This window comes from Macaca fascicularis, chromosome 4 (genome assembly GCF_037993035.2).
Source record: "Macaca fascicularis isolate 582-1 chromosome 4, T2T-MFA8v1.1".
Lineage (NCBI taxonomy): Eukaryota > Metazoa > Chordata > Mammalia > Primates > Cercopithecidae > Macaca > Macaca fascicularis.
In genome coordinates this window covers 40,639,008-40,666,022 of record NC_088378.1, presented here as the reverse complement: position 1 = coordinate 40,666,022, position 27,015 = coordinate 40,639,008, and the positions used below count along the sequence as shown (strand labels likewise).

The window sequence follows — 27,015 nt, the reverse complement described above, 5'->3', positions numbered from 1 at the left end:
TCAATTATAGGAACAATTGGAGGAGTTGCAAATCTTGTGACCCCCCAGAATAGTGGGCTGATAATCATTTGGCTATGCCTACATCTTAGTGGACTTTAGGCCCCTCTCATCCTGTTAACCTGGTGGCCTTTCATTAGTTTTACAAAGATGGTTTAGTTTTGGGGAAGGGCTATTATCATCTAAACTATAAATTATAAATTAAATTTCTCCAAGTGAGCTTGGTCTACACCCTGGAATGACCAAGGGCAGTTTGGAAATTTAAGGCAAGATGGTGGTGGTTAGATCAGTTCTCTTTTACTGTCATAATTTTCTCACTGTTACAATTTTTGCAAAGGCAGTTGGTCTCAAACTGATAATATGTAAACAAAAAACAGTGTCAAGAATTCACTATTGAGATAAACTATTAATGAAGAATACAGAATTATGTTGTTGGTTGCTGTAAGGACACCTTTTTTTTTTTTTTTTTTTTTTTAATTGGACTTACCAAGTCAACAATAGACAGTATCTGAAGAAAGATAACATTTGTGATTAAAGTCCTCTGTTCTCTAGGGTGACAATGTGTTGATTAATACCTACAGTGGTGTTCTCAAGATCTCTGACTTCGGGACATCAAAGAGGCTTGCTGGCATAAACCCCTGTACTGAAACTTTTACTGGTATGTTTTTGCAATGATGATACAGATCTTATGTAATTAAAGAAATAATTGCTGAGTTTGAGCATAATGTGAGAGAGAAATTCAGCTGGTGTTCGCACACACAGTAATGTTGATATCTTTTCTCTTTTCTTTCTTTCTTTCTTTTCTTTTTTTTTTTTTTTTTTTTTGAGACAGGGTCTTGCCCTGTCACCTAGGCTGGAATGCAGGAGTGTTATCACCTATCACTGTAGCCTTAAACTCCCAGGCTCAAGCAATCCTCCCACCTCAGCCTCCTGAGTAGCTGGGACTACAGGCGTGCGCCACCATGCCCAGCTAATTTTTTTGTATTTTTGATGGAGACAAGGTTTCACCATGTTGGCCAGGCTGGTCTCAAACTCCTGGGCTCAAGTAACACACCTGTGGCCTCCAAAAGTGTTGGGATTACAGGTGTGAGCCACCGCGCCTGGCCAATGTTGTTATGTGTTACAGAATTTGATTTGGCCCTTTTCTCTTCCTGTATGTATATGACTTGCTTAGTTAGTCTCCTGCTTACTGCCACTGAAGATTTTTTTTTTTTTTTTTTTAATTTTCAACTTGTTATTTGTTTTTCTTTTAATGTAATTACTTCTTTCCTGGTTGGCCTACAATAACTCTAGCAAGATTTTTTTATTATTATTATTAAACATTTCCTTGGCCCAACCTCTCTGTGATTCTTACTCATACCCTAATCACTTCCCATTTGGACGATAAATTCTCTCTTTTACTGTTTACTCTCTGTGGTTGACTCCCCTACTCCACAATATAAATAACCTAGGATTTCAATTCAGAAAGAGGAAATGACTCACCGACTCAGCAGAAGAAGGGAGGGAGAGAGCTTTCCTGAGAAGTTAGGCAGTGCAGCCACTGAGCTGCCTTTGGTGCAAAGTACTGGGAGGGTGGAGACCAAGTGATTTCCAAAAAGGTAACAGTAGCCAAGAGGAAGCTCAGACTCAAGAGATTCATGACTGCCCAATAGTTCTAGGGAGGGTGTGTAAGATTTCAAACCTGATCTCCACCCTTAGTTCTTATCACTCCATCATGCTGATTCTCATGAAGTGTTAAGTTCTTCTTCTTATAGAGAGAAATTTAGGACCCTCCCCACAAAAAAAAAAAAAAAAAAAAAAAAAAAGAGGAGGGGAAGGGAAGAGAAAAAGATCATGAATAATCTTTGGTCTACTATGAAGCAACATGGCCCCATTTCAATTCTGTGAGGTAGGTGGGAGTACCTCCATTTTGCAGACGAGAAAATTTCCTGGGAGAGAAGTGACATTGCAGTCAGAAGTCACAGCAGTGTTTACCGGATAGAACTCAGATTGGTTTTTTGTTTTTGTTTTTGTTTTTTTGAGACTGGGTCTTGCTATGTTGCCCAGGCTGGTCTTGAACTCCTGGGTTTAAGCAGTCCACCCACTGCAGGCTCCTAGGTATCTAGGATGTCATGCCTGGCAAAACCCAGTTTTTTTGTTCTTGTTTTTTCTTTTGAGATGGGGTCTCGCTCTGTAACCCAGGCTGAGGTATGGTAGTGTAATCTCTGCTCACTGTGACCTCTCCCACCCTAGATTTAAGTGATTCTCCTACCTCAGCCTCCCTAGTAGCTGGGACCATAGGCACGCACCTCCATGCCTGGCTAATTTTTTGTGGGTTTTTTTTGGTAGAGACAAGGTTTCACCATGTTGCCCAGGCTGGTCTCAAACTCCTGACCTCAAGTGATCCACCTGCCGTGGACTCCCGAAGTGCTGGGATTACATGTGTGAGCCCCCACGCCTAGCCAGAACTCAGATTTTGTATCTACTGTTTGCTCTTTGCTTTTGCCTTCTGGCTCTAGTCCATCTTTCTCTCTGCCTTCCTGTAGGAGAGAGAGACGTTCTGTGTCAAGTTTTTTCCCCAGAGCATTCAGTCAGCAATACCCCTGACCCAGGTCCTGCCTCAAGGCGATGGATATTTTAGGGTACAGAATTAACACATTTTGAATATATTTTTTTGAAAAAACTAAGTGCTGACCTATTAATAACTTCAAATGTCTTTACATTTCTTTCCTCATACTCTGAACTTGGCAAGTGGCAGTTTCTGTGCTGTCAAGACTCAGTAACTTCTGAGAGGAAAATCCCTCCTTTCACACGCTTTGTGGGACAGGATGTTAACGCAATATCTTGTGCTACTAATCTGGGGAATATCTTTTTTGTGAAATCTCCAAAGGAATTGTAGGAAAGCAGTCCTCACAGAGCCCTTTGCGTGGACCTCTTCCACTGGTGTCACGTAAGAGTGACGTGCGTCACTAACATGCATAGATCTGTCCCCAGCACTGGTCCCGAGGGCCCTGTACATCGTAGGCTTCAAACATGAACTTGGTGGTCATCAAGTCCCAGGAGCTTAGTCCCAGGTACTCAGTCAATAAATTGGTCTGTATAACCTCTTGGTGATTTTGATGAGGGAAAATGCAGCAGTAATCACCATTTATGGAGTGCTTACTGTATACCTAGCTCGCACTAAGTGCTTTACATACATTTTATTGAAATTCATACATCAGCCTTAATCATTAGGTATCATTATCCTAGTTTGTGGTGAGAAAATGAAGGTTCAAAGAGGTTGAATAACTTGCCCGAGGTCACAAAGCTAGTTAGTAATAGAGCTGAGACTCAAGCGAGACTTAACAGGCCAAAAGGAATTAATTATCTTCTCCCAAACCTGTCCCCGGCACACTCTTCTGTCTCAATTGGCAGCCACTCCCGACATAGTGTTATCCAGGGCGCTTCTCTTTTCTCACACTCCATCCCAGTCCATCCAGGAAGCCTATTGGCTCTGTCTTCAAAACATGACCAACATTGGACCGGTTCTCACGCCTCTGCCGCTGCCACTCTCATCGCACACCTGCATTTTCCGTGGCTTCCCCAGCTGTGCTCCTGCTTCACTTTTGCCCCCTACTGTCTACTCTCAGCACTGCAGCAAAAGTGATCCCTCTGAAACAAACGGGGTCCTATTGTTCAGAGCCCTCGGTGGCTTTCTTTTTTTTTTTTTTTATGTAAACAAATATCAAAACCCTTATAGTTGGGGACAAGGCTCTGACCTGATTCGGAGTCTGTACCCTTTCAGACCTCATTTCCTACTCTTCTTCTGTTGTTTACTCTGTGCCAGAAACGTGGACCTTCCTGCATTTCCTCTATGACAGCAGGCAGGGCCCTGCCACAGAGCCTTTGCATGGGCTTTTCCTCCTGCCGCTACCACACTTACCCCAGCTGTCTGCACGGGTAACTTTCTTACCTTCTTCCAGTCTCAATGCAGATGTCCCCTCTGCAGTGAGACCAACCATGAACACCCTATTGACCATGGCGGCCTTCCTGCTGATCCTCTTCACTCAGGTCTATATTTTTTTGGTCATAATATATCACTTTCTAACATGCTGTGTAATTTACTTACTGTGCTGATAGTTTATCATCTGGCTTCTACTGCAAAAACATAAGTCCAGGTATTTCTGTCTGTCTTCTCCACTGCTGTATTCTAAGTGCCTAGAACAGTGCCTGGCCCATCGTAGGCCCTCAATGTAGATCTGTTGAATGAATGAATGAATGAATGAATGAATGAATGAATGAATGAATGAAATGTGACGTTAGAGTTTAATTAACTACTAAGCTGTGCCACCTCCCTGGGTAGTTGCAGCAGCAAAGAAATTCTACAATAGGTAATTCAAAGCAATTTTTAAAAAAAACTTTAGAATGCAGATACATGAGGTATGAGTTTTAGAGCAAATTCATTGATTTTCCTCCAATGTTCAGGTTGGCTCTCATCTTCATTATCCAGCTTCGTAAATTGCTTTGTTTAAAATACTATGTGTCATGTGTTTGTGAAGTAAAAAGAGGAGCAGATAAGAACACATGACTCAACCTGTTTTTCTGGCACTTGCTCAGTGGGGGATAATTAAACACAATTGGCAGATGGAGCTCTTTGAAATGTTATCTGATGAATCAAATATTGCATAATTTGTTGTTGACATTATTTGAATTGTGCAATTTACGATGTTTAAAAATTAAAAATTTCCAAATTTTGGTCTGCTATAATTCCTACTTAGCTATTAATGCCACTTAAATTCTCTCATTAATTCTACTCTAGGCCCCGATACAACAAAAGGGGGTGGTAGACTTCAACGCATTTTCTAAAAGACTATTTGAGCTTATTTAAATCATAAATTTATCACTTGGGGAAAAGCTACAAATGAAGAGAAATCATACCAATTTTGTAGTAAGGGTGGGCGAGTGTTTGGGGAGCATGGTTGCCTTGTCCTTGGCCAGGTGAAAGGCTTTCTGAGAGCAGACATGTGCAGTTGTACGTGAACGTGAACTACTGCTATGCAGTGATAAGCTCTGTGGGATAAACCTAGAAAGATGGCAATACGTAACGAAAATGATACACTTTTATTTTTGTAAACAACAGTCCATTTCTCGCCTATGATAGTGGTTTTTGGAGGAACAGTTTGCAGGAATTTTACATAATTGTTTTCACCTATAAACGATGCACGAGGCATTCCTAAAAGGTGTCATCTGTATTTATCAAAATGTCTGTCACTTTGGTTATGAATCAGAAAATACTGAAGCAGTTCTTTTGGCAAACACCTCATGATTTGAAGTAATTCAACATGGCATCTTGGATGAGTTCTTGTTTGCTGACTATATTATTTGTATATCAGAAGCAGGGTATGTGGTGATGTGTTTTTATTCATGCTTCTGACTCATTGCTAGACTTTGGGAAACCACTTTATGGGGTATTCGAAGTTCAAATCCAGCCTCTCATTTGGGTTAATGAAGTAATTGTAGTTGTGTGTTTACCTGGGATATACTTGGCCAGAAGCAGACTAAGGGCTCGTGGCCCTCTCCACTTAATTCTTTCCATTATGCCACACTCTCCACCAGTCTGATTCCATGCAACCTTAAATCTCTTCCCTTTTTATTTTATTCTTTTTTTTTTTTTTCTTTTTTTCTGAGACAGAGTCTCACTCTGTTGCCCAGGCTGGAGTGCAGTAGCATGATCTCAGCTCACTGCAACCTCCACCTCCCAGGTTCAAGCGATTCTCCTGCCTCAGCCTCCTGAGTAGCTGGAATTACAGGCGCCCACCACCATGCCTAGCTAATTTTTGTATTTTTAGTAGAGACAGGGTTTCACCATGTTGGCCAGGCTGGTCTCAAACTCCTGATCTCGTGATCCGCCCGGCTCGGCCTCCCAAAGTGCTGGGATTACAGCACTTTGTGAGCCACCGCGCCCAGCCTTCATTTTATTGTTAGTCACTGTATCTGATGATGTGTCTGTATGGATGGCTCATGGCCTGTCTTTGATCTCTTAAACCTGTTAGTCCATGGACCACAGACAGCAGCAGGAGTCATGTATATTTGGATTACAGAATAGGGCACACCAGAAATGTATTTGCATTAATTTTCACAATGGCTTTCAGAATCTTCATGCTGTCATGATTAAGAAATAAGAATGAAAACAGAAGAGCTAAAGCATTCAATTTGGGAACTGAGAAATAGAGATAGAGCTAAGGAAATGGATGAATGAACTATATTCTTTTCTGGAAAAGATTAGAAGTATACATAATAACAGTCTTCATGCATTTGAAGAAATGTGTGCTGATGTTATTGTTCTCAAAAGACTAATTGTTAGAAGTTTGTAAGCGGCCCAGTGAAATGATGCCTCACTTATACTCCACTGTCTAGGGAATGAGAGCATACCTATTCAGAACCAGACAATATTGGCAAAGTAGTTTTATGTCACTGATGAAATCCATTATAAAAACTGCTATTTCCACTTTTATTAATAGCAGAGTAAACTGGAACTCACAAAATATATTAGGACTTGAATCATGTTTTTACAGTTATCTAACTCCTATAGAAAAATTGAAACTGTCATTAGATATCCTTCTGTTTTATCTTTTTAAAATGGAAATGTGTTTGAATTGCTTCCAGGTACCCTCCAGTATATGGCACCAGAAATAATAGATAAAGGACCAAGAGGCTATGGAAAAGCAGCAGACATCTGGTCTCTGGGCTGTACAATCATCGAAATGGCCACAGGAAAACCCCCATTTTATGAACTGGGAGAACCACAAGCAGCTATGTTCAAGGTCACACTTCATTTCTCTTAAAAACAAATGGATAAACCTTTTTATAGCTATTGGATGTTCTGTGTGTGTGTGTGTCATATTTTTTTAGATAAAGGGAGCTAAGTAAACACGAACTGAGAACACATTAAAGGTCAAGAAGAGTCTCTCTCAGTTAGAGCCAGCGCTGGTGCCTCACACAGTGGATCTCTCTGTGCCTTAGTTTTCTCAGCTATAAAGTGAGATTCAATGTAACTTCCATTGACCACCTTTTTTTTTTTTTTTGAGACGGAGTCTCGCTCTGTCGCCCAGGCTGGAGTGCAGTGGCCGGATCTCAGCTCACTGCAAGCTCCACCTCCCAGGTTCACGCCATTCTCCTGCCTCAGCCTCCCGAGTAGCTGGGACTACAGGCGCCCACCACCTCACCCGGCTAGTTTTTTGTATTTTTTTTAGTAGAGACGGGGTTTCACTGTGTTAGCCAGGATGGTCTCGATCTCCTGATCTCGTGATCCGCCCGTCTCGGCCTCCCAAAGTGCTGGGATTACAGGCTTGAGCCACCGCGCCTGGCCTGACCACCTTTGAACAACACAGTATAAATAACACATGACTATACTGAAGATGATTTAAGCCCTTTGGGAAACAGTCTGAAAATTTTCCATGGAGGAAGATATAAGAACATTTTTTAATCTGTTTAGGAATTAAATCAAAATTAATAATTTCCTTTACTTCTCTACCATAATAGTTTGAAGGCTTCATTTTTTAAAAAAGAGCATAATTACCATTTTAAGTAAATCAATCTTATTCTCATATACTTACTCCTCTAGCTTGTTAATTTGGCCATCAGTAACTCCTATGGGAGGAGGAAGAAGCCCCACCTTTTGCAGTAGGAGGTACCTGATAATAGAAGTAGGCTTATGAGAGCACAAGTGCCAGCATTTTGGGATCTGGGGACTGAGCATGGCTATGACCTGCGTCTTGAATCCCTGCAGTCCTCCCCTGCCAGACTGCCAGGCCAACAGGAAGTTTAAAATGGAAACATGCTTCCCAAGTAGTAAAACTCACACGTCTGCTACTTTCTAAGGCAGAGAACTTAAAAAAAATTTTTATTTATTTATTTATTTATTTATTTATTTATTTATTGTGCTCTCCTGTGGTATCCAAGGCAGAGGACTTTTTTTTTTTTTTTTTTTTTGTGGAGACAAGAGTCTCAATCTGTCACCCAGGCTGGAGTGCAGTGGCGTGATCTCAGCTCACTGCAACCTCCGCCTCCTGAGTTCAAGCAATTCTCATGCCTCAGCCTCCTGAGTAGCTGGGATTGCAGACGCACACCACCACACCCAGCTAATTTTTTGTATTTTAGTACAGACGGGGTTTCACCATGTTGCCCAGGCTGGTCTCAAACTCCTGAACTCAGGCCCTCCGCCTGCCTTGGCCTACCAAAGTGCCAGGATTACAGGCGTGAGCCACGCATTTGGCCTGAAAGGACTTTTGATGGTAATTGTTATTCCTCTCCCTGCTGCAGACCACGTTTCTAGCCCTTATTCCATCTGTGCGTAGCCTCTTATGAGGGGCCGTGTGTTTTGACAGACCTTCTGCTTTTGTGCAAAGCTTGGCTTTATGCTTGAAGACAATCTGATAGGATACTGCTGGTATAACAATGAGTAGTGTGACCAAACCTCAAAGAGCAATGACAGGTGCCAAGAGAGGTGCCTTTCTTGCCATGAGTGGATGTCTTTCTCTTCTTGGCCAGTCTTTCAGGTTTCCTCCAGTGTCTAGGACTTATCTGAAATGCTGCTTTATAATTCACGAATGCAGTGATTATTATACCATGTGTTTTGGTCACATTAGGGCCAGTGTAAGCTGTGCACAGGAAGTGATGCTATCTTAGAGAGACGGCGTGACATAGACTGTGGCACCAGTTTACAGTGTTTGAATCCAGGCTCCAGCATGGTCAAGATATTTGAGACTGAGCGAATTATTTAAACTGCTTGTGCCTCAGTTTCCTCATCTATAAAATAAGGATAAAAATAGTACCTATTGGCCAAGCATGGTGGCTCACACCTGTAATCCCAGCACTTTGGGAGGCCGAGGCAGGCAGATCACCTGAGTCGGGAGTTCAAGACCAGCCTGGCCAACACGGTGAAACCTCCTCTCTACTAAAAAAGAAAAAATAAAATAGAGGGTCACGGTGGCAGGCATCTGTAATCCCAGCTGCTCGGGAGGCTGAGGCAGAAGAATCACTTGAGCCCAGGAGGGGGAGGTTGCAGTGAGTCAAGATCACACCACTGCACTCCAACCTGGGCAACAAAATGAGACTCCATCTTAAAAAAAAAAAAACAAGTACCTATATAATAAGAGCTTTTTGAGGAGTGTATGAGGTAAAATGTACCAAGCACTTAGAACTGTGTCTGACACATAGTATAGGCTATATAATTCTTACAAATAATTATATATTGTTTATATTACAATGAATTTATATAAGCTATATAAGAACAAAAGGATTTCCTTTGAAAATTTGCTCTGTACTAAAAAATGAAAATACCATTAATTTTTTTTAGAATAGCAGCAATAAGAAGTAAATTCTAATTGTTATAAAAATAGGTTTGTTTAATTTTAAAGTGCTTTTAAATATCTCTTTTAATGTAGGTGATTTGAGACAGGGAAAATATTCACAAATCATGTAATAGGGAAAAGAACATAGGCTTTAATCCAAACAGTTCAGGTTCAGATCCCAGATCCCTCTTTTCTTAACCATGTTACCTCATCCTTTCTAAGCCTTATTTTCCTCATTGGTGCAACAAGGAAAATATTTAATCCACTGGGTTGTTGGAAGGATTTGATGAGATTCATAAGTGGAGAAACCCCAGCACAATGCCCAGCACTTAGCTATTGTGAGCAACTCAGTGGTCTCAGCTCAGTGGCTGAGCATGGTGGCTCATGGATGTAATCCCAGCGCTCTGGGAGGCCGAGGTGGGTGGATCGCTTGAGCCGAGGAGTTTGGACCAGCCTGTGCAACATGGTGAAACCTTGTCTCTGCAAAAAATATAAAAAATTAGCCAGGCGTGGTAGCATGCACCTGTAGTCTGAGCTACTCAGGAGGCTGAGATGAAAGAATCGCTTGAGCCTGGGAGGTCGAGACTGCAGTGAGCTGAGATGGCACCACTCTGCATTCCAGCCTGGGCGACAGAGTGAGACCCTGTCTCAAAAATAAATAAATAAATAAAAATAAAGATTCTTTTTGTGTGCCAGTGTACCAATATGTTCTAAAGCTTTGAAAGACTAAATTATTACTCTGTAGTGCTGTCTACTGTCTTCAACTAATTATTCTGCCTTGGTAAAGTTACCAAGGCACTCTGTCAATCTTTTATAACCTACAGCAAACGCATCTCATCTCCCTTTGAGAAAAACCATGAGTTTGTGTTGTATAATAAAAGATCTTGTTGCATTGGGGCATCAAGTTATGGAAGCTGGGGTTCAGGTGCTGAGGTGTTCACTCAGAAGGCACATTGCACTTTTTATATTTATGTCTTAGGTGGGAATGTTTAAAGTCCACCCTGAGATCCCAGAATCCATGTCTGCAGAGGCCAAGGCATTCATCCTGAAATGTTTTGAACCAGACCCTGACAAGAGAGCCTGTGCTAACGACTTGCTTGTTGATGAGTTTTTAAAAGTTTCAAGCAAAAAGAAAAAGACACAACCTAAGCTTTCAGGTATGTGATTGCATTGAAGAGGATATAGTCTGAGTCCCTAAATCATAAGCTTTTAAGATGGAAGAATTTTCCAGAAGTAAACTAACCTGTTTACAGATATCACTGGAAATTGGTGTAAATATTAGCACAGTGTCCTCAGGCATTTGGTTGCAGCATCAGGGAGCTGTGTTCCATCAATTTCACGAATGCTGGGACCTCATACATAGTAGTCTTCAATGACACAGTTAGTAGGTAGGTAGTATGTCAGCATCTATGTCACTCTAGCATTGTGGATACTAAGGTTCAAGTGTAAGAAGGGTTAAATTTAGCCTTTTGGAGCTGAAACCCCAGATTACCACAAATGGGCCTACAGAGCCATTATAAAGCTGTTGAATTTCCAAGCTCTGTAGGTAATAGGTTCTTTTAATTTTAGGCAGTAGAAAATACCTATTGTCTCTTAGGGCATATACTTCTGAATAATTACACCCCCAAAAAAAGGAAAGAAGGAAAAAGAAAGAGAACAAAGATTGCCAGCTATAAATAAAACAGCAGTGTAAAAATATAAGTACATTGTATTTTTGCAATAATTGTCTATAACTCAGAAAAAAAAAACAAGCAAAGGTTCCAATTGTTCTTGGCATTTTTTTGGTGTTTATATTGGATGAGAATGGGCAGATTGAATGTTTGGAAAGGACATTGATCCCATTTCAGGCATTCACTTTTTGTTGATTTCTCAGTTTAACAACAAACCCACCACGTGCTTATTCATGGCTGTTTGCTTTTCTTTCCACAGCTCTTTCAGCTGGATCAAATGGTGAGTTTGTTTTTACTTTGCCCATTGAGCTGAGACCTAGTGTCTCGTGTGATAAACTCCAGAATTCCCATCAAGTAGCCTCATCCTCTGCTCCCGGCTTACATTGGTGGGGGTTGGGGGAGTACTGTAAGGATGTGTGCAGCTGAAAGCCTACCTGGGTTGTTCCTTTGGAAACCCCTCATCTTTCTCTTTCATGAGTGGGGGTGGCTTAAATTTTTTCTCCCTAAAAGCAAGATAGTTACTGTGTTTTTGACATCTTCAATTTGAGTGAAGTAAATGCTTCCTTATCTAGGAGCCAGTTGACTACCCAATGTGTTTTTTGTGGAAAATATCAATGCCGGATACCTTCCTCTATCATCTTTGGGGTGATACATTGTATTTTTAGTGGTCAGGAGTTATTGTGCCTTTGTTTTCTAACGTTGGCGTTTGTGGATCATAACTAGGAAGGTAGAGAAGGTAGATTTTCCCTAGGATGATCCATTAAAGCATTTCCAAGAATAGTAAAGAACATGGGGCTGGGTGTGGTGGTTCACTCCTATAATCTCATCACTTTGGGAGGCTGAGGTGGGTGGATTGCTTGAGCTCAGGAATTCGATACCAGCCTGGGCAATATGGTGAGACCCCATCTCTACTAAAAATACAAAAAAATAGCTGGGTGTGGTGGTGCATGCCTATGGTCCCAGCTACTCAGGAGGCTGAGGTGGGAAGATCGCTTGAGCCTGGTGCAGTGGAGGTTGCAGTGAGCTGTGATTATACCATTGCACTCCAGCCTGGGTGACAGAGCGAGACCCTGTCTCAAAAAAACAAAACAAAACAAAACAAAAACGAACAGCATGGTGTTGGATTTTCCTAAGTTGGATAAGTGGTTGATCAAAGAGTTCAGGGGGCTTAATGTTCATTGTGCATAGGTTCTGCAGGCCAGGGGCAGGGGCAGGTTTTGCAGGTTGCTCAGATGCCCCAAAGCCAATCAGTCCAGAGTAGAGGCCTGTTAATTGAGGTTTCCTGGGTGCAGCCTCTCTACTTTTTCTTCTTCCGTGTCTTCCATTCTGAGAATCTGGGGAAACTCAGAAGAGGAAAGGCACATCCTTGTACCTCTTTTCTCCACAGACAGCCTGGGCTCCGGAAGGCAGCCTTGCATTGTCACAAAGTCAGCCGTGCAGCGCTTGGCAACCTTCTGACCAGCCTGCTTCTGGTATCCTAAAATGGACACTGACTTCAGAATTACACAGAAGTGGGTTCTGATCCCACTGACCCACTTTCTAAATATGGGACATGCACATTTCTTCTGTCATTCTTTGCTGGTAACATTACCTACTTCACAGATTTGGTTCTGAGAATAAAATAAAATAATATCCTAAAAGAGCCTTGGAGCTGTGCCCGGAAGTTTAGTCCATGATTGTTTTATCCCTTCCACATGGCTTGGTTTTTGTTCGCAGGAAATAGGTTCCCATCACACACACGCATTTAGCTTCTGTGAACTCAACTATACACACTTGGCAAGAGCGTGCATGTGCGCGCGAGAGAGAGAGCGAGAGAGAGATCATTTAAGTGGACAGTTCTGCCCATGTCTTCTCAGTGATGATGTACCTTAGAGTGAGCATGAGATGGAAGGTGTAAACCTGCTGAACTCTAGTCAGTCAGGTTCCTATTGCCCTTTTGCCCCTCATGCTCACACGTGAACTTGGGCCTAGAAAAAGGGGCAGTCCCCAATTCCCTGCATAATTAAACTGTTCAGACTCTCAGCTAAAACAATATCATTACATGGATGGTGTGCCTCCTCTCTGTCCTCCCTAGGAGAGCAGGACAGATGTGCTAACCAAATTAGGAGCTAAAATCCCTCCCTCAATTTTTTTTTGAGATGGAGTCCCAGGCTGGAGTGCAGTGGCACAATCTCAGCTCACTGCAACCCTCTGCCTCCCATGCTCAAGCGATCCTCCCACCTCACCCTCCTGAGTAGCTGGGACTGTAGGCGCCCACCACCACACCCAGCTAATTTTTGTATTTTTAGTAAAGATGGGGTTTCGCCATGTTGGCCAGGCTGGTCTTGAACTCCTGGCCTCAAGTGATCTACCCACCTCGGCCTCCCATAGTGCTGGGATTACATGAGCCACCATGCCTTGCTTAAAATCCCATTTGATTGTTCCCAGGTATTATAGAAAATGGCATGCCTCATGTTAATTGAAACAATGACCTATTCGCTACTCTTACTCTCCTAGATGAGTGCAAGATACAGGCCTCTTCCTTCCCCAGGTACTTCCTCTAGGCCATATATGTGTTTCTGTCCAGAGCACAGGCCCACCTCTCAAGGTTCTCTACCTCCCATAACTGCACTTGGCTTCCCCTTAAGAGGGGAGTAAGAGCGTGGTGACGATGAGACCTCCTTCCCCTTTAGAGAGAGACATGACTTGTCTCATCCTGACTGCTCTCCCATGGCCACACACAGACCCAGAGATTTAAGTAATTCACGTTCACTTAAATGTTAATTGTACAGTGATGGTGTGCACAGGAAATGTGCTAGGCCCTGAATGTATAAGGATGATAAAGACAGAATTCCTGATTTTAAAGAGCCGTTGACCTTATAGGAGAAAAACACTGGAAAAAGTCATCTCCACCATAGTGCAGTTTAGTCTGTGCAGAGGAGTCAAAAGGGAGAGACAGTGATTGAAGTCAGTCTGAGAATGCCGTTTCAAGGCAGACTTTCCAGTGAGGTGCACCTGATGAGTAAGAACAAATGTGAACTTAACAGGTGGATGGGGAGTGGAGATCCAGGTGAGGCCACTCCTCACATGAGTTAATGCCAGGATATGTGAAACTTTACTGTGTGTTCAGGAAGCCTTGCTGACTCAGCAACACTGGTGCTTAAAGTCAAAGGAGAGGGATGATGCTGGAGTGGGGAGCAGGCTCAGATCCCAAAGGGCTCCTTATGAAATGCTAAGGAATCAGCAAGGAGGGTTGGGGAGCCAGGGAAATTTTTTATCTGAAATAATATTATAGACCAGCACTGGACATATGATTCTGCAGTAAGAGAAATGTCCTGTACCTGCCCTGTCCAATACATTAGCCACTAGTCATATGTGGCTATTAGACACACTACACATGGCTACCATGGCTGAGGCACTGAATTTTTATTATTTAAATGTTAATTTTAATAACCATATGAGGGTAGTAGCGACCATATTGGACAGTGAAGCTATTGATGGATCATTCCGATAGCTGTGTGAGGATGGTTTATTTAATAACATTTATTCCATAACATTTTTAACCCTCTGCTATGCACTTGGCACTAGAATATAGGCACGAGGCACTAGGAATATAGCTGTGCCTCAGTTGATCCCAGATCCTGCCTGCATGGATCTCTTGCAATGCTTGTTAAAAATTGAGATGCCTGACCCTTCTCAGAATCTGGAGGTACAAGCTGGAATTCTGTACTTTTAAGTAAACCCAGATGATTCTTGTCATCACTGCAGTGTGAGAACCATTATTCTGTTTGGCCAGTTGGAGACTGGAGGCAGGATGGCCAGTTAGGAGACTCTGTGTTGTGGCCAGACTTTGTTCCTAAACTGTCTAGGAGAAGGAGAACCAGAAAGATCCCTAGTGATCGTGAATAGCTGTTAGGATTTGAGGCCACCCTCACAGCAATGGAAGGGATTTAGAAAATCTCCACTTTCCCAAAGCAGGAATGTATCTAATTCCTTAAAGGTTGCACTATCTCCCTTCCATAGACGGGAGCTCCCAACAATCTAGAGTCCATAGAGTGGCCAGTCACCCCTCCCGACTCCAGCCTACCCCTGGCCTCTTGGTAAAGCTATCTCTTAGGGGTATGGGGCTCACACCCCTTCCCATCAGCCCCTGAAATAGGGCAATGAGAATCATATCCCTAGAGAAGTACCTTTGATGTGTTCTATCCTCAGAGAGGTTCATTCAGCCTCTTTTAGACTCTTCATGGTCAACCCCATAGAGGAGGGCTCCTTAATACCTGGCAAGACATCAGCAGTAAGGCTGCCTGTGACTGGAAGTCCTGCCAGGCTCCTCTCTTGGAGCCTGGGGTCCCAGTCACTCACGTGTATGAGCTGATGTTCAAGGAACTTGTAACCTCTGTGATATCTGGAAACTGTCACCATGCTTCCCTGGAAATATTTATACTTGAGCTTCTTCCCATTTACAGTGATACAGAAAGGTTCTATGCATTCTCACTTGCCTGGAAATATTCATAACTTAAGAAGCTAGAAATCTCAGGCATGGATTTGATCCTATTTCCACCACAAATGTATAAAGCGACCTGTCTCAGCACCACCTGTCTTGCTCTTTCCACCCCTTACAATAGAGAAAACATTCATTGTCCTGCAGAAGGCCAATCCCCCACAGTTGAGTTCTGGCTCCTGTGGAGCCCCTGTGACTCCTCCAGCTTCTGCCTCTCCCGATGAGTTCCATATACACATGCTGTAGTGTCTTCTGTCCTAAACCCATCCTTCCCCTGATCTACAAATGGCCTCACTGGCTGATACCACCACCATTTTTTTTTTTTGCCCCCCATCCCAGCTTCCTGTCTTGAAGCACAGTGTCGCCAGATCTCCACCTCTTCCTTCCCACCCATGTAGCATCTCCCCTTCCACATGATCACTGGGCCTGCTCTGGCCAAGGTCTAATGAGATTTCTTCAGTCAAATCCAACAAGTGCCTTTCTCAACCTACTCAACTTCTCAGTGGCTCTCGGCCTGGATGACCGTTCTCTCTTACTTTTGCCCTCTCCTGTGTGGGCTTCCATGACACCCCATTTTCTCTGTTTTCTTCCAACCTCATGGCTGCTCCTTGTCATTCTCCTTGGCTGCCTGTTCATCCCCTTCTTTTCCTCTAAATATTGGCATTCTTAAGGGCTGGGTCTATGCTGTCTTTTTATCTTTCCCCAAATTATGTCATCCTTTACTTTAAATACCATCTCCAGCCAGTAGGCTGCTGAGGTTCTATCTAGCCCAGCCTTCTGAGCTCCAGACTCATATCCAATTGGTTTTTTTTTTTTTTTTTTTTTAAGATGGAGTCTTGCTGGAGGCTAGAGTGCAGTGGCATGATCTTGGCTCACTGCAACTTCCGCTTCCTGGATTCAAGCAATTCTCCTGCCTCAGCCTCCTGAGTGGCCATCACTACAGGCAAACCACCATGTCAGGTTAATTTTTGTATTTTTAGTAGAGGCGGGGTTTCGCCATGTTGGCCAGGCGTCTCAAACTCCCAACATCAGATGATCCACCTGCCTCAGCCTCCCAAAGTGCTGCGATTACAGGCGTGGGCCACTGCGCCTGTCCCCCCGAGTTGCCTTCTTCATTTTTCAAACTGCACTGTCAAATAACACCCCTTATCCACTAAAAAGAACTTTCCTTTTTGGCCTGTATTATTTCTCATCTTAGTATATAAGTACAATATGCATCCATTCAGTTTCTTAGGCCAGAATTCTACTTTGGGGTCATTTTTGATCTTCCTTTTGACACCCTTCACTCTGGTCCATCAGCAACTCCTGCTGGCTACCTGACAAATAGTAGATGATCCACAACTGTATGTTGGATGAATGAATGCATGTGCCTAACAGAGAAGGGGGACTCAATCTAGAATCAGGTTCACTCATTTAAAATCAAGCAGGCCAGGTGCGGTGGCTCACACCTGTAATCTCAGCACTTTGAGAGGCTGAAGGGGGTGGATTACTTGATGTCAGGAGTTTGAGACCAGCCTGGCCAACATGGCGAAACCCTATCTCTACTAACAATACAAAAATTAGCCAGGCGTGATGGCACACGCCTGTAATCCCAGCTACTTGGGAGAGTGAGGCAGGAAAATCACTTGAACCTAGGAGGTGGAGGTTGTAGTGAGCCGAGATCATACCACTGCACTCCAGCATGAGCAAAAGAGTGTGACTCCGTCTCAAAAATAAAAATAAAATCAAGCCAAGGAGGGAATCAGGGCTCTGCACATAGAACATGCAGAATATCTATAAGTCCCTTTATTTCCTTAATGAGCCATAGCAAGAGGCACTGGGTTCCATCCTTAAGCATATACAGTTTTACTTCAAGCAATATTAAAATTAACAGGTATGACACAAGTCCTCTCATTAGTGGATAATCAAACCACATGATATGACCAAAAAGCCAAAATATAGGATAAATCAAGTCCTTACGCCCTCTCTTCTTTACATACACATACATGTACTCCACAGGCACACACACACACACACACACACACACACACAAACACGGAAACACATGATAGCAATCCCTCATCTTGTACTGTTCTAGATAGGATTTAGTCTCTTTACTCCCAAGAAACAACAATTTTGTCTTTGAAATATGAATGATGCACACCTCCATTTCTGAGTGTGGCATGCATCTTATGAAAATGGGCTGGTGAAGAAACTCACCAAGTCTCAAAGATCAGCAGTGAGTTCCACTGAAGGGCTTGTAGCCTTTCTTATAAAGAGATCGGCTACTCAGTCAAGCCAAGAGATCTTCTTCAGCTGTATTCTTCCATCAGCAACATTTAACTTTAGGGGCTTGACATCTCATAGCAGTGAAACTCTTTCTCCCAAGTAGCTGTTTTCTTCTGTTCTGAAATCTGTTCCCCCCAAATAGCAATGATGTTGACTCTAAAGTGAAACAAGGCACACTCTAGACCTTGACTTTCCCCAGGAATGACTCAAAAGTAGTTCGGTGTTCGAGCCCCCTTTCAAACCTTTCTTCTCTCAGACAACCTTACTATTATCAGTGCGGAAGAGGTCACCCATTTCCTTTCTGCTGTAGCAGCACTGCCTAAAATATGGTCCATGAAATGCTAGGCCCATGAGCTGCTCCAGAATATTTGGAAACAATACATGCCAGGCATTTCCCCTGCCATATATCATTTGCATACTGATACTTAATTGGTCAATTCAGCAACTCTTTGTGGTTTCCTCTTGCTTCCTGCCTTCTAGTGATTCAGCTACAGAAATGTTTAAATAACAGCAGATAAGTCAACCAATTCATCCTGGGGAGACTTTCCAGTTACCGACCAGTAAGGTGGTTTCCCATGAGGTCAGCTGTTCCTGAAAGCTGTATATACTTCCGTCTTTCTCCCTACAGCTGAAACCAATGTCAGGAGTCCTCTGCTATCCTTGAGATCGGGGCAGTTGATTCAGTTCAGCCTAAGAGGAATTAAGTAAGAAGGAGATTCCAGGCAACAGTGGATTTCCTTTTCTATAATTTTATACCTTCATTCTTTATTAAAATACTTTTGTAGCATTAGGATGTGTGTTTGATAAAGATGTTTCTGGCAAAAACTACTTTCTTTAACACCAATGTTTGAGGAAATATAGGCAACTCCACTGTCTTATTCTCCATCCAAATAAAGAAGAAGCTCATGTCTACTAGAAAATCATAGTATCTGAGAACCAGGACAGACCTAAGAGATCATCTAGTCCATCTGTTTCCAAAATTTGTTTTCAGTGAAGAATCCTTTTTTATATGAATCCTTAAGCAGAACTGTGATATATGACAGTCATCATATTTGCTCTGGTTTCAGGTATAACAGGATTGGAACCTGTGGTCTAGACTTACAGCATCCCCCTCACTCATCCCAACCAAGGCAGCTCCAAGATGCTAACGTAGACCCTTAAGCCCCTAAAGAACAGGCTTAAAGATTATCAATCTGACCCTGAATTTTATAAATATGAAAACTGAGACCCATAAATAGAAATAATTAGTAAAAATGAGGGGATCAGACCCGCTGAACCTGTTGCTTCCTTGACTGTTTTGGTACCCCAGAGATATCCCTCCCAGGGCCTGGGAGGCCCTTTCCTGGCTGCCCTGCTGTATGGGTTTTGCTGAGCAAGGGGGGCAGTCGTAACACATGACCATCCCCTTACATAGCATAATTATGCTGCTCATTGCAACAAGATATGTGACAAAGAATATGGCTCTCTTTCAATGGGTGTTTCAGTATGTGTACAGTTTTTAAAGCCTCAATTATCTTTTCCCTCCTCTCATCACAAGCAGAATATCTCAGGAGTATATCTTTGCCAGTACCTGTGCTGGTGGAGGACACCAGCAGCAGCAGTGAGTACGGCTCAGTTTCACCCGACACGGAGTTGAAAGCGGACCCCTTCTCTTTCAAAACAAGAGCCAAATCCTGCGGAGAAAGAGATGTCAAGGGAATTCGGACACTCTTTTTGGGGTAAAGACCTGACTTTATTTGGGGTGAGAGAAGTGTGTTGTTAAGTGTGTCATTTTATAAAGGAAACTGTGATGTATGCCGCATAAATTTTCTCAGCATTCCAGATGAGAATTTTGAAGATCACAGTGCTCCCCCTTCCCCTGAAGAAAAAGATTCCGGATTCTTCATGCTGAGGAAGGACAGTGAGAGGCGAGCCACCCTTCACAGGATCCTGACAGAAGACCAAGACAAAGTTGTGAGAAATCTAATGGAATCTTTAGCTCAGGTAAATCCTTTCCCAGGTGCTTCATTTCCCAAAGGTTACATATTTTACCTGTGTCCTAACCACCTGCAGCTGTCACAGATGATGTGAAAGGCAGGAGGAAGCTGTAGTGCTCATGATAAACAAACCTACCCCAGGGGAAAAAAGAAAGCAAATCCTACAGTAGGGACTATATTAATATGAAAAAAGGGAAACGCTTTTTTCACTGCATTTTTGAACATAAGATATTTTTAAGTCAGAAGCAAATTTTTCACATTGATGACATTCCAGCTAGCCCCTACAAGGCTCTTTTACTCTTCATTCATTTGTTTATTCATTCCATCAATAAACACGCCTTAAGCCACATGAGTTGCTAATTCTGACAGAAGCACGAGGCTACCTGCCAGTCGCTCCTCTCAGCATCTGGGAAACATCAGTGAATACAACAGAAGCCCGGAGCTTGTGAGGTTACATTCAGATGGAGGGCGAAGGGCAATGGGAAGTAAATTGTAGTGAGTCTTTGCTTAATGTAGTTGATAAGTCCTTGGAAACTGTAACTTAAGCAAAATTACATATAACCAAACCAGTGTTACCATAGACTAATTGATATAAACAAGAGTTAAGTTCCTATGGCATATTTCTGGTCACAAAAAAATGACCAAACTCCTAAATAAAGACTAAAACACTTCTAATATTCAACATTGAAATAAATGTGAACTCTATATATGTTTAAGAAAGTTTAATAAAAACAAGATAACTATCTACCCAGTTCAGGGCCATAGGTGGCCAGAACCTATTCTGGCAGCTCAGTACCAAGTGGGCACCTGCCCTGGACAGGACACTATTCCACTGTAGGGCACATCCACATACACCCACACTTACTCACACGGACCACGCAGACACACAAATGAACCTAACGTGCACATCCTTGGGATGCAGAGGAAACCATATGTATTAGTCTGTTCTCACGCTACTAATAAAGACATACCTGAGACTGGATAATTCATAAAAAAAAAAGAGGTTTAATTGACTCACAGTTCCACATGGCTGCAGAGGCCTCACAATCACGGTGGAAGGTGAATGAGGAGCAGAGTCACATCTGACATGGTGGCAGGCAAGAGAGCTTGTGCTGGGGAACTCCCATTTATAAAACCATCAGATCTCATGAGACGTATTCACTATCATGAGAACATCATAGGAAAGACCCACCCCCGTGATACAGTTACCTCCCACTGGGTCCCTCCCATGACACATGGGGATTATGGGAGCTACAATTCAAGATGAGATTTGGATGGGGACACAGCCAAACCATGTCACCAGAGTACCCAGGGAAAACCACACAGACATGGAGAAAATGTGCAGACTCCACACAGACAGTGGCCCCTACCAGGAATCCATTCTTTTTTTTCTCATCAAGGTTATAATGAGACAACATTGGGCAAAACAATGTTATCTGAGGATCTGTTGTATATAATAGTTTAGAAGGCCAAATGTACTCTGAAATAAACAAAAGCTTGTCAGTGAAACTGTCATTCCTTGGTACACTAGTTTGCTAGGGCTGTGTCTTAGTCCATTTTCTGTTGCTATAATAGAATACCTGAGACTCAGTAATTTAAAAAGGAAAGAAGTTTATTTGGGCTCGTGATTCTGGAGGCTAGGAAGTCTAAGATCCAGTGGCCCATCTGCATCTGGTGAGGGCCTCGTGCTGCTTCAACTCAAGGCAGAAAGTAGAAAGGCAGCGGGGCTTGAGTGGAAAAAAGAGAGGGACAAGGAGAGCCAACTGGCTTTATGACATCTTGCTTTCCTGAGAACTAACCCAGTTTCATGAGAACGGCATTAGTCCTTTCATGAGCCTCATGACCCAAATGCCTCTTTAAAGACTCTGCCGCCTCTCAGTATCATTACATTTCAACGTGAGTTTTGGCAGGACAAATCACATCCAAACCGGGGCAGGCAACCATAACAAACTATCACATACTGGGTGGCTTAAACAACAGAAATGTATTCTCTCACAGTTCTGGAGGCCGAAAATCCAGGATCAAGGGGTTGGCAGGTTTGGTTTCTCCTGAGGCCTGTCTGCTTAGCTTGCAGATGGCCACCTGCTTATACACTCAAATGGTCTTTTCTGGTGCATTTGCAGCCCTGATGTCTCTTCCTCTTCTGATACGGACACCAGCAACATCAGTTCAATTGGATTAGGGCCCCACCCTTACGACTCACTTAGTCCTAATTATCCCCTTTGAGGCCCTGTCTCCAAATACATCCCATTGAGCATTAGGGCTTCAACATATGAATTTGGAGGACACAGAACCATAATACCTGGGAAAGTGTGTTCCCTGGAATTCTGTGTACAGATACAAGGAAGAATCCCCTTTCCAAATATTCACCAGGAGAAAAATGGATTTTCCTCAGCCCCAAGCTTCTTGTGGATACAACCTCCCACAGACACGGTCATCCCTGGTATGACACTTCTCATCCTCTTTTAGTTCAGTGGGTACTGGGAACTCATCGACCTGCCTCCCTTACCGTGGCCTCCACCTGTCCTTCATGATCACTGTGGACTACTGCTCATAGCTTCTTCCCTCCGTGTGTGCTGAGGAAATACCTGCAAGAAAAGGTTGGGGCTGGAGGAGTCCAGCCAAGTTTTTAGTCTCTCAGTACAACAGTTTACCTGTTCTCATCTTTTATTGAGATATAAATGGAGCAAAGCTCTCTCTTGGCTCTTACTAAACAATCTCAGCCTGTCTCTGTCTTGAGAACCTCACTGTGCTTCTTTGCTGAACATTTTATCGCCTTTGGAATTCCCTAACATCCATCTCTTTAGATCTCACAAAAGGAGCAGAAAGGCCATATACGTGCCAGTAGGGCCTCGGTACAAGGAGAACTGAAAAGAGTGTCTTCTACACGCTCTCAAAAACCTTGACTTGGGTCCTAAAGGAAAGCTGGCTCAGGCAGTTACTCTGAGGCACAGGAAGAAGGGGCTCTAGAGTGAGGGGAAGCTGGCCTCTGAGTCGGGGCTCTAGAGTGCTCTAGAGTGAGGGGAAGCGGGCCTCTGAGTCAGGGCTCTAGAGTGCTCTAGAGTGAGGGGAAGCGGGCCTCTGAGTGTCATACATGCTTCGTGGCAGTGGAGACTGGAGCGGTCTCGAGCCATCAGCTTTCTCTCTGGCCTTTCCTGTGGCTCACTGTGATCATTCAAGGACTGAGAACAGGACTGGGTTGACCCAAGAAGAGGAACCAAGCTGGATGGAGAGAGCAGCTGGGCAGCACTTGGAGTTTATTCATTCATTCAACAAATACTTACTGAGCATCAGTCAAAGGCCAGGCACTGTAGTATGTGCTGGGGATACCCTGGCGAACTGAATAAAAGTATCTGCATCCCCTTGAAGGTGATATTCTAGTGGAAGAAGAAAAACTATACATATATATAAAACATATAGTAATAACAGCTAACATTTTCTTTAGGCCAGGTACTATTCTTAGTATTCCACGTGTATTTGCTCATTTAATTTTCATGACAGTAGTACTATACCAGTAATTCTATTAGCATCCTCATTTTACACATGAGGAAACAGGCACAGGGGACTTGAGTAGTTTGCCAAAGTCATGCAGTCCTAAGTGAGGGAGTTAGGATTTTGACCCAGGCAGTTTGGCTCCGAAGTTTTTGCTTTAACCACCACATTGCTCTGCCTTGCTGGTAGGCCTGATGGTGACAAGTGCTAGGAAAAATGTAAAGTGGGGTGGGGGGTAGGCATTGGAGGTGAAGAAGGAAAGTAAATCACCATTAGCCACTGCGGAGTGAAGGCCTCTCCTGTGGACCTTTAAGATGCTTGGTTTTAGGTCAAAAACACATAAAATCCAGGAATTGCCTAAATCTCTAATTACCCCCAAAGAATGTGCTTTTCCAGTACAGGAAATGCCAGCTTGTTGGGGTCTATTCTTTGTCTCCCTGCTGGACCATAGCGCCATCAGGAATAGGACTGCCTTGGTCATCACTTCTATGACTGTGCTGAAATATTTAAATGTGGGAGTGGTTAGTCATATTCAATTGTTTGGTACCTCCTAGTTTTAAAGTGCATTTGAATGTTCTCTGTAAAAGAAGAAATGAAAGAAAACCTTAAAAGCAACCATCAGAGGCCTTAGTGGACCAGCATGAAGCTACCAGTGAGTACCCAAAACTGCTGAGCAGAATCACACGCTGCATCCGTGATGGCCACATGATGGTGGGGGCCCTTCTGACTGTGCTGTTAAGGATGTTGGCACAGTCAGACACAATCACCACCTGTGACATCAGATGGTGATTCAGTGGTAGAACAGGTCCTGACCCAGGTTGACAGCTGCTACTGCAGGTCATTGGGGCAGTAGAATATAATGGTTAGGAGCTTGAGCTTAGCTTGGATTTCCCTCTGTTCGGGGCCTCGTTCCATCACTTAAAGGCTGTGCAGTTTGGGCAACTGATTTAACCTTTCAGAGCCTGAACTTCCTCATCTATAATGGAGGAGTCTACTTTATAAGGTTGCTATCAGGAGTAATGGAGATTGTGAGTGATTTAAATCATAACAGAAAATATTCCACAACTGTTAACTGTTATTGTTATTATCAAGCAGGCTAGTTATAGTTATGTAAATATCTTTAATTTTTTCTACAATCAATCAGAAATAATTCTTGTCATTGTATTATTTCTAGATATGTATTTATATTTAAGCCTACACTTTATAACAAAACCAAATCTAGATATTGGACAGGTCCTCAAACCTTAAACCATGAAAAGCCTTGTAATCTGTAACGTCCTTCTGAAATCCACTCCTGGTTTTTGAGGAAGGAAATTTAAAAGATGAAGACTGGAGAGCACCTTTGAAGAAGACCCTGTGTATTAGGGTTCTCTAGAGGGACAGAACTAATGGAATACATATATATATACACACATAAAGGGGAGTTTATTAAGTATTAACTCACATGATCACAAGGTCCCACAATAGGCTATCTGCAGGCTGAGGAGCAAGGAGAGCCAGTCTGGTTCCAAAACTGAAGAATTTTGAGTCCAATATTTGAGGGCAGGAAGCATCTAGCACGAGAGAAAGATGTAGACTGGGAAGCTAGGTCACTCTCTCCTTTCACATTTTTCTGCCTGCTTATATTCTAGCCACACTGGCAGCTGATGAAATTGTGACCACCCAGATTAAGGGTGGGTCTGCCTTTCCCAGCCCACAAACTCAAATGTTAATCTCCTTTGGCAACACCCTCATAGACATACCCAGGATCAATACTCTGTATCCTTCGATCCAATCGAGTAGACACACTCAGTATTAACCATCACACCCTGGTACTAGGAGTGCAGGAAATGCGTACCGTCAAACCTATGCTGACACTGAGTCAGGCTCACCAGATACTGGCCAAGATGCTTGTTTTTGAAGGCACATGAATGAGTTAACATGGAGAGACAGGAGTCAGAACAGAAATAAACGATGACATAAGTAGATGAAATAGCCTGAACAGAAAACATTTCCCAGAGTAGAGCATGTTCCTTTGTAGGACAGTGGCACACACATCAAAAAACCAGAAGCAACATGTTTTTCTGTTGTAAAAACAAAGTTAACGTCGAAAAAAAAGTTTGTTATTTGAAGCCTGCTCTTGGCAAACATGTTGCAACTGATTTTTTATTAAGAGAAGCTTCCAATTTCTGCATAACTCACATTTTTCTTCTTGAATATATTTTCATGGTGTTATGATTTTGCCTGTGAATCTTTTCCTTGGGTGCAATTTAGTTTGTGGTAAGGAAAAAAACCAACAAAGTTTATAATGGTTCCCAGTGTGATTTTAAAATATTCCTTGAATGACAGCTTTCAAGCTTTTCAATATAATCTTTTCTCATGAAAACATAAACATGAGACCGAGCTTCCAAATGAAAATATATTAAGAGAAAGAACTCAATGGTGCATTTCTTTTTTATTTTAATGGACTCCTAGAAATTATAATTTTCACAGCCCACTTGAGGAATTTTCATTTTAATGGTACAGTAAGAAAATGTACAATATAAAATAAAAATGAGATAATAGTTTCTTACAGTTTCTTACAGTTAAATGGGAACAAATAACATCCTACTCTGCTTCCTTAAAGAAGCAGTGTGGGCCAAGCATGGTGGCTCATGCCTATAGTCCCAGCACTTTGAGATTACAGCACTCAGGAGGCTGAGGCAGGCAGATCACTTGAGGTCATGAGTTCAAGACCAGCCTGGCCAACATGGTAAAACCTCAGCTCTACTAAAAATACAAAAGTTAGCTGGACATGACAGGTGCCTGTAATCCCAGCTACTTGGGAAGCTGAGGCAGGAGAATCACTTGAAGTTGGGAGGCAGAGGTTGTAGTGAGCCGAAATGGCCCCACTGCACTCCAACCTAGGCGACAAAACAAGACTTTGTCAAAAAAAAAAAAAAAAAAGAAAAGAAAAGAAAAAAAAGCAGTGTGACTTGCTCAAAGGAGAAAAGTTCCATTTGAGGTTGGGGAAAGTGGCTCACATCTATAATCCCGGCACTTTAGGAGGCCAAGGTGGGAGGATCACTTGAGCCCAGGAGTTTGAGGCCAGCCTGAGCAACTTAGCAAACCCAGTCTCTACAAAAAGTTAAAAAAAAATTATCTGGGTGTGGTGGCACGTGCCTGTAGTGCCTAGCTACTCAGGAGGCTGAGGTGGGAAGAGAACTAGAACCCAGGAATTAGGGGCTGCAGTGAGCTATGATTGTACCACGGCACTCCAGCCTGGGTGACAAAGAGAGGCCTTGTCTCTTAAAAAAAAACAAAAAGAAAAATTCAATTTGAGAAAGAGCATTTGTTTGAACATTGTAATATATTTTAGTGTAATAAAATAGTCCATTGGTCCATTCTTAGAAGCAATTGCCTCTTTGATGGGTAAGGAGTAGTTTCAAGAATGAAGTTTGAGGCCGGGCGCGGTGGCTCAAGCCTGTAATCCCAGCACTTTGGGAGGCCGAGATGGGCGGATCACGAGGTCAGGAGATCGAGACCATCCTGGTTAACACGGTGAAACCCCGTCTCTACTAAGAAATACAAAAAATAGCCGGGCGAGGTGGCAGCGCCTGTAGTCCCAGCTACTCGGGAGGCTGAGGCCGGAGAATGGCGTGAACCCGGGAGGCGGAGCTTGCAGTGAGCTGAGATCCGGCCACTGCACTCCAGCCTGGGCTACAGAGCGAGACTCCGTCTCAAAAAAAAAAAAAAAGAATGAAGTTTGAGATCAGCCCCTCTTGCTTGCAAGGAATTGACACACTGTAAGGACAACTGAAGTACCAAGGACATGTTATAGGTAGACACGCATAGCAATAAGG

The 27,015-nt window shown here is 42.9% G+C and overlaps 1 protein-coding gene across 7 annotated transcripts in view; it reads left to right on the top strand.

Annotated features, from left to right (window-relative positions):
• The window catches only part of MAP3K5 (mitogen-activated protein kinase kinase kinase 5), a 244,579-nt gene that overhangs the window by 189,097 nt on the left and 28,467 nt on the right, over window positions 1-27,015 (top strand). For 4 of the 7 annotated variants that reach the window (XM_065543439.1, XM_065543438.1, XM_065543440.2 and 1 more), the window contains 6 exons: window positions 550-655; window positions 6,622-6,779; window positions 10,288-10,465; window positions 11,238-11,258; window positions 19,264-19,444; window positions 19,541-19,709. In XM_065543439.1, coding sequence (XP_065399511.1) covers window positions 550-655; window positions 6,622-6,779; window positions 10,288-10,465; window positions 11,238-11,258; window positions 19,264-19,444; window positions 19,541-19,709 — 813 coding nt within the window. The remainder of the gene's footprint in view (window positions 1-549; window positions 656-6,621; window positions 6,780-10,287; window positions 10,466-11,237; window positions 11,259-19,263; window positions 19,445-19,540; window positions 19,710-27,015) is intronic. The other 3 variants (XM_074037095.1, XM_074037096.1, XM_005551944.5) reach the window with 1 other exon arrangement.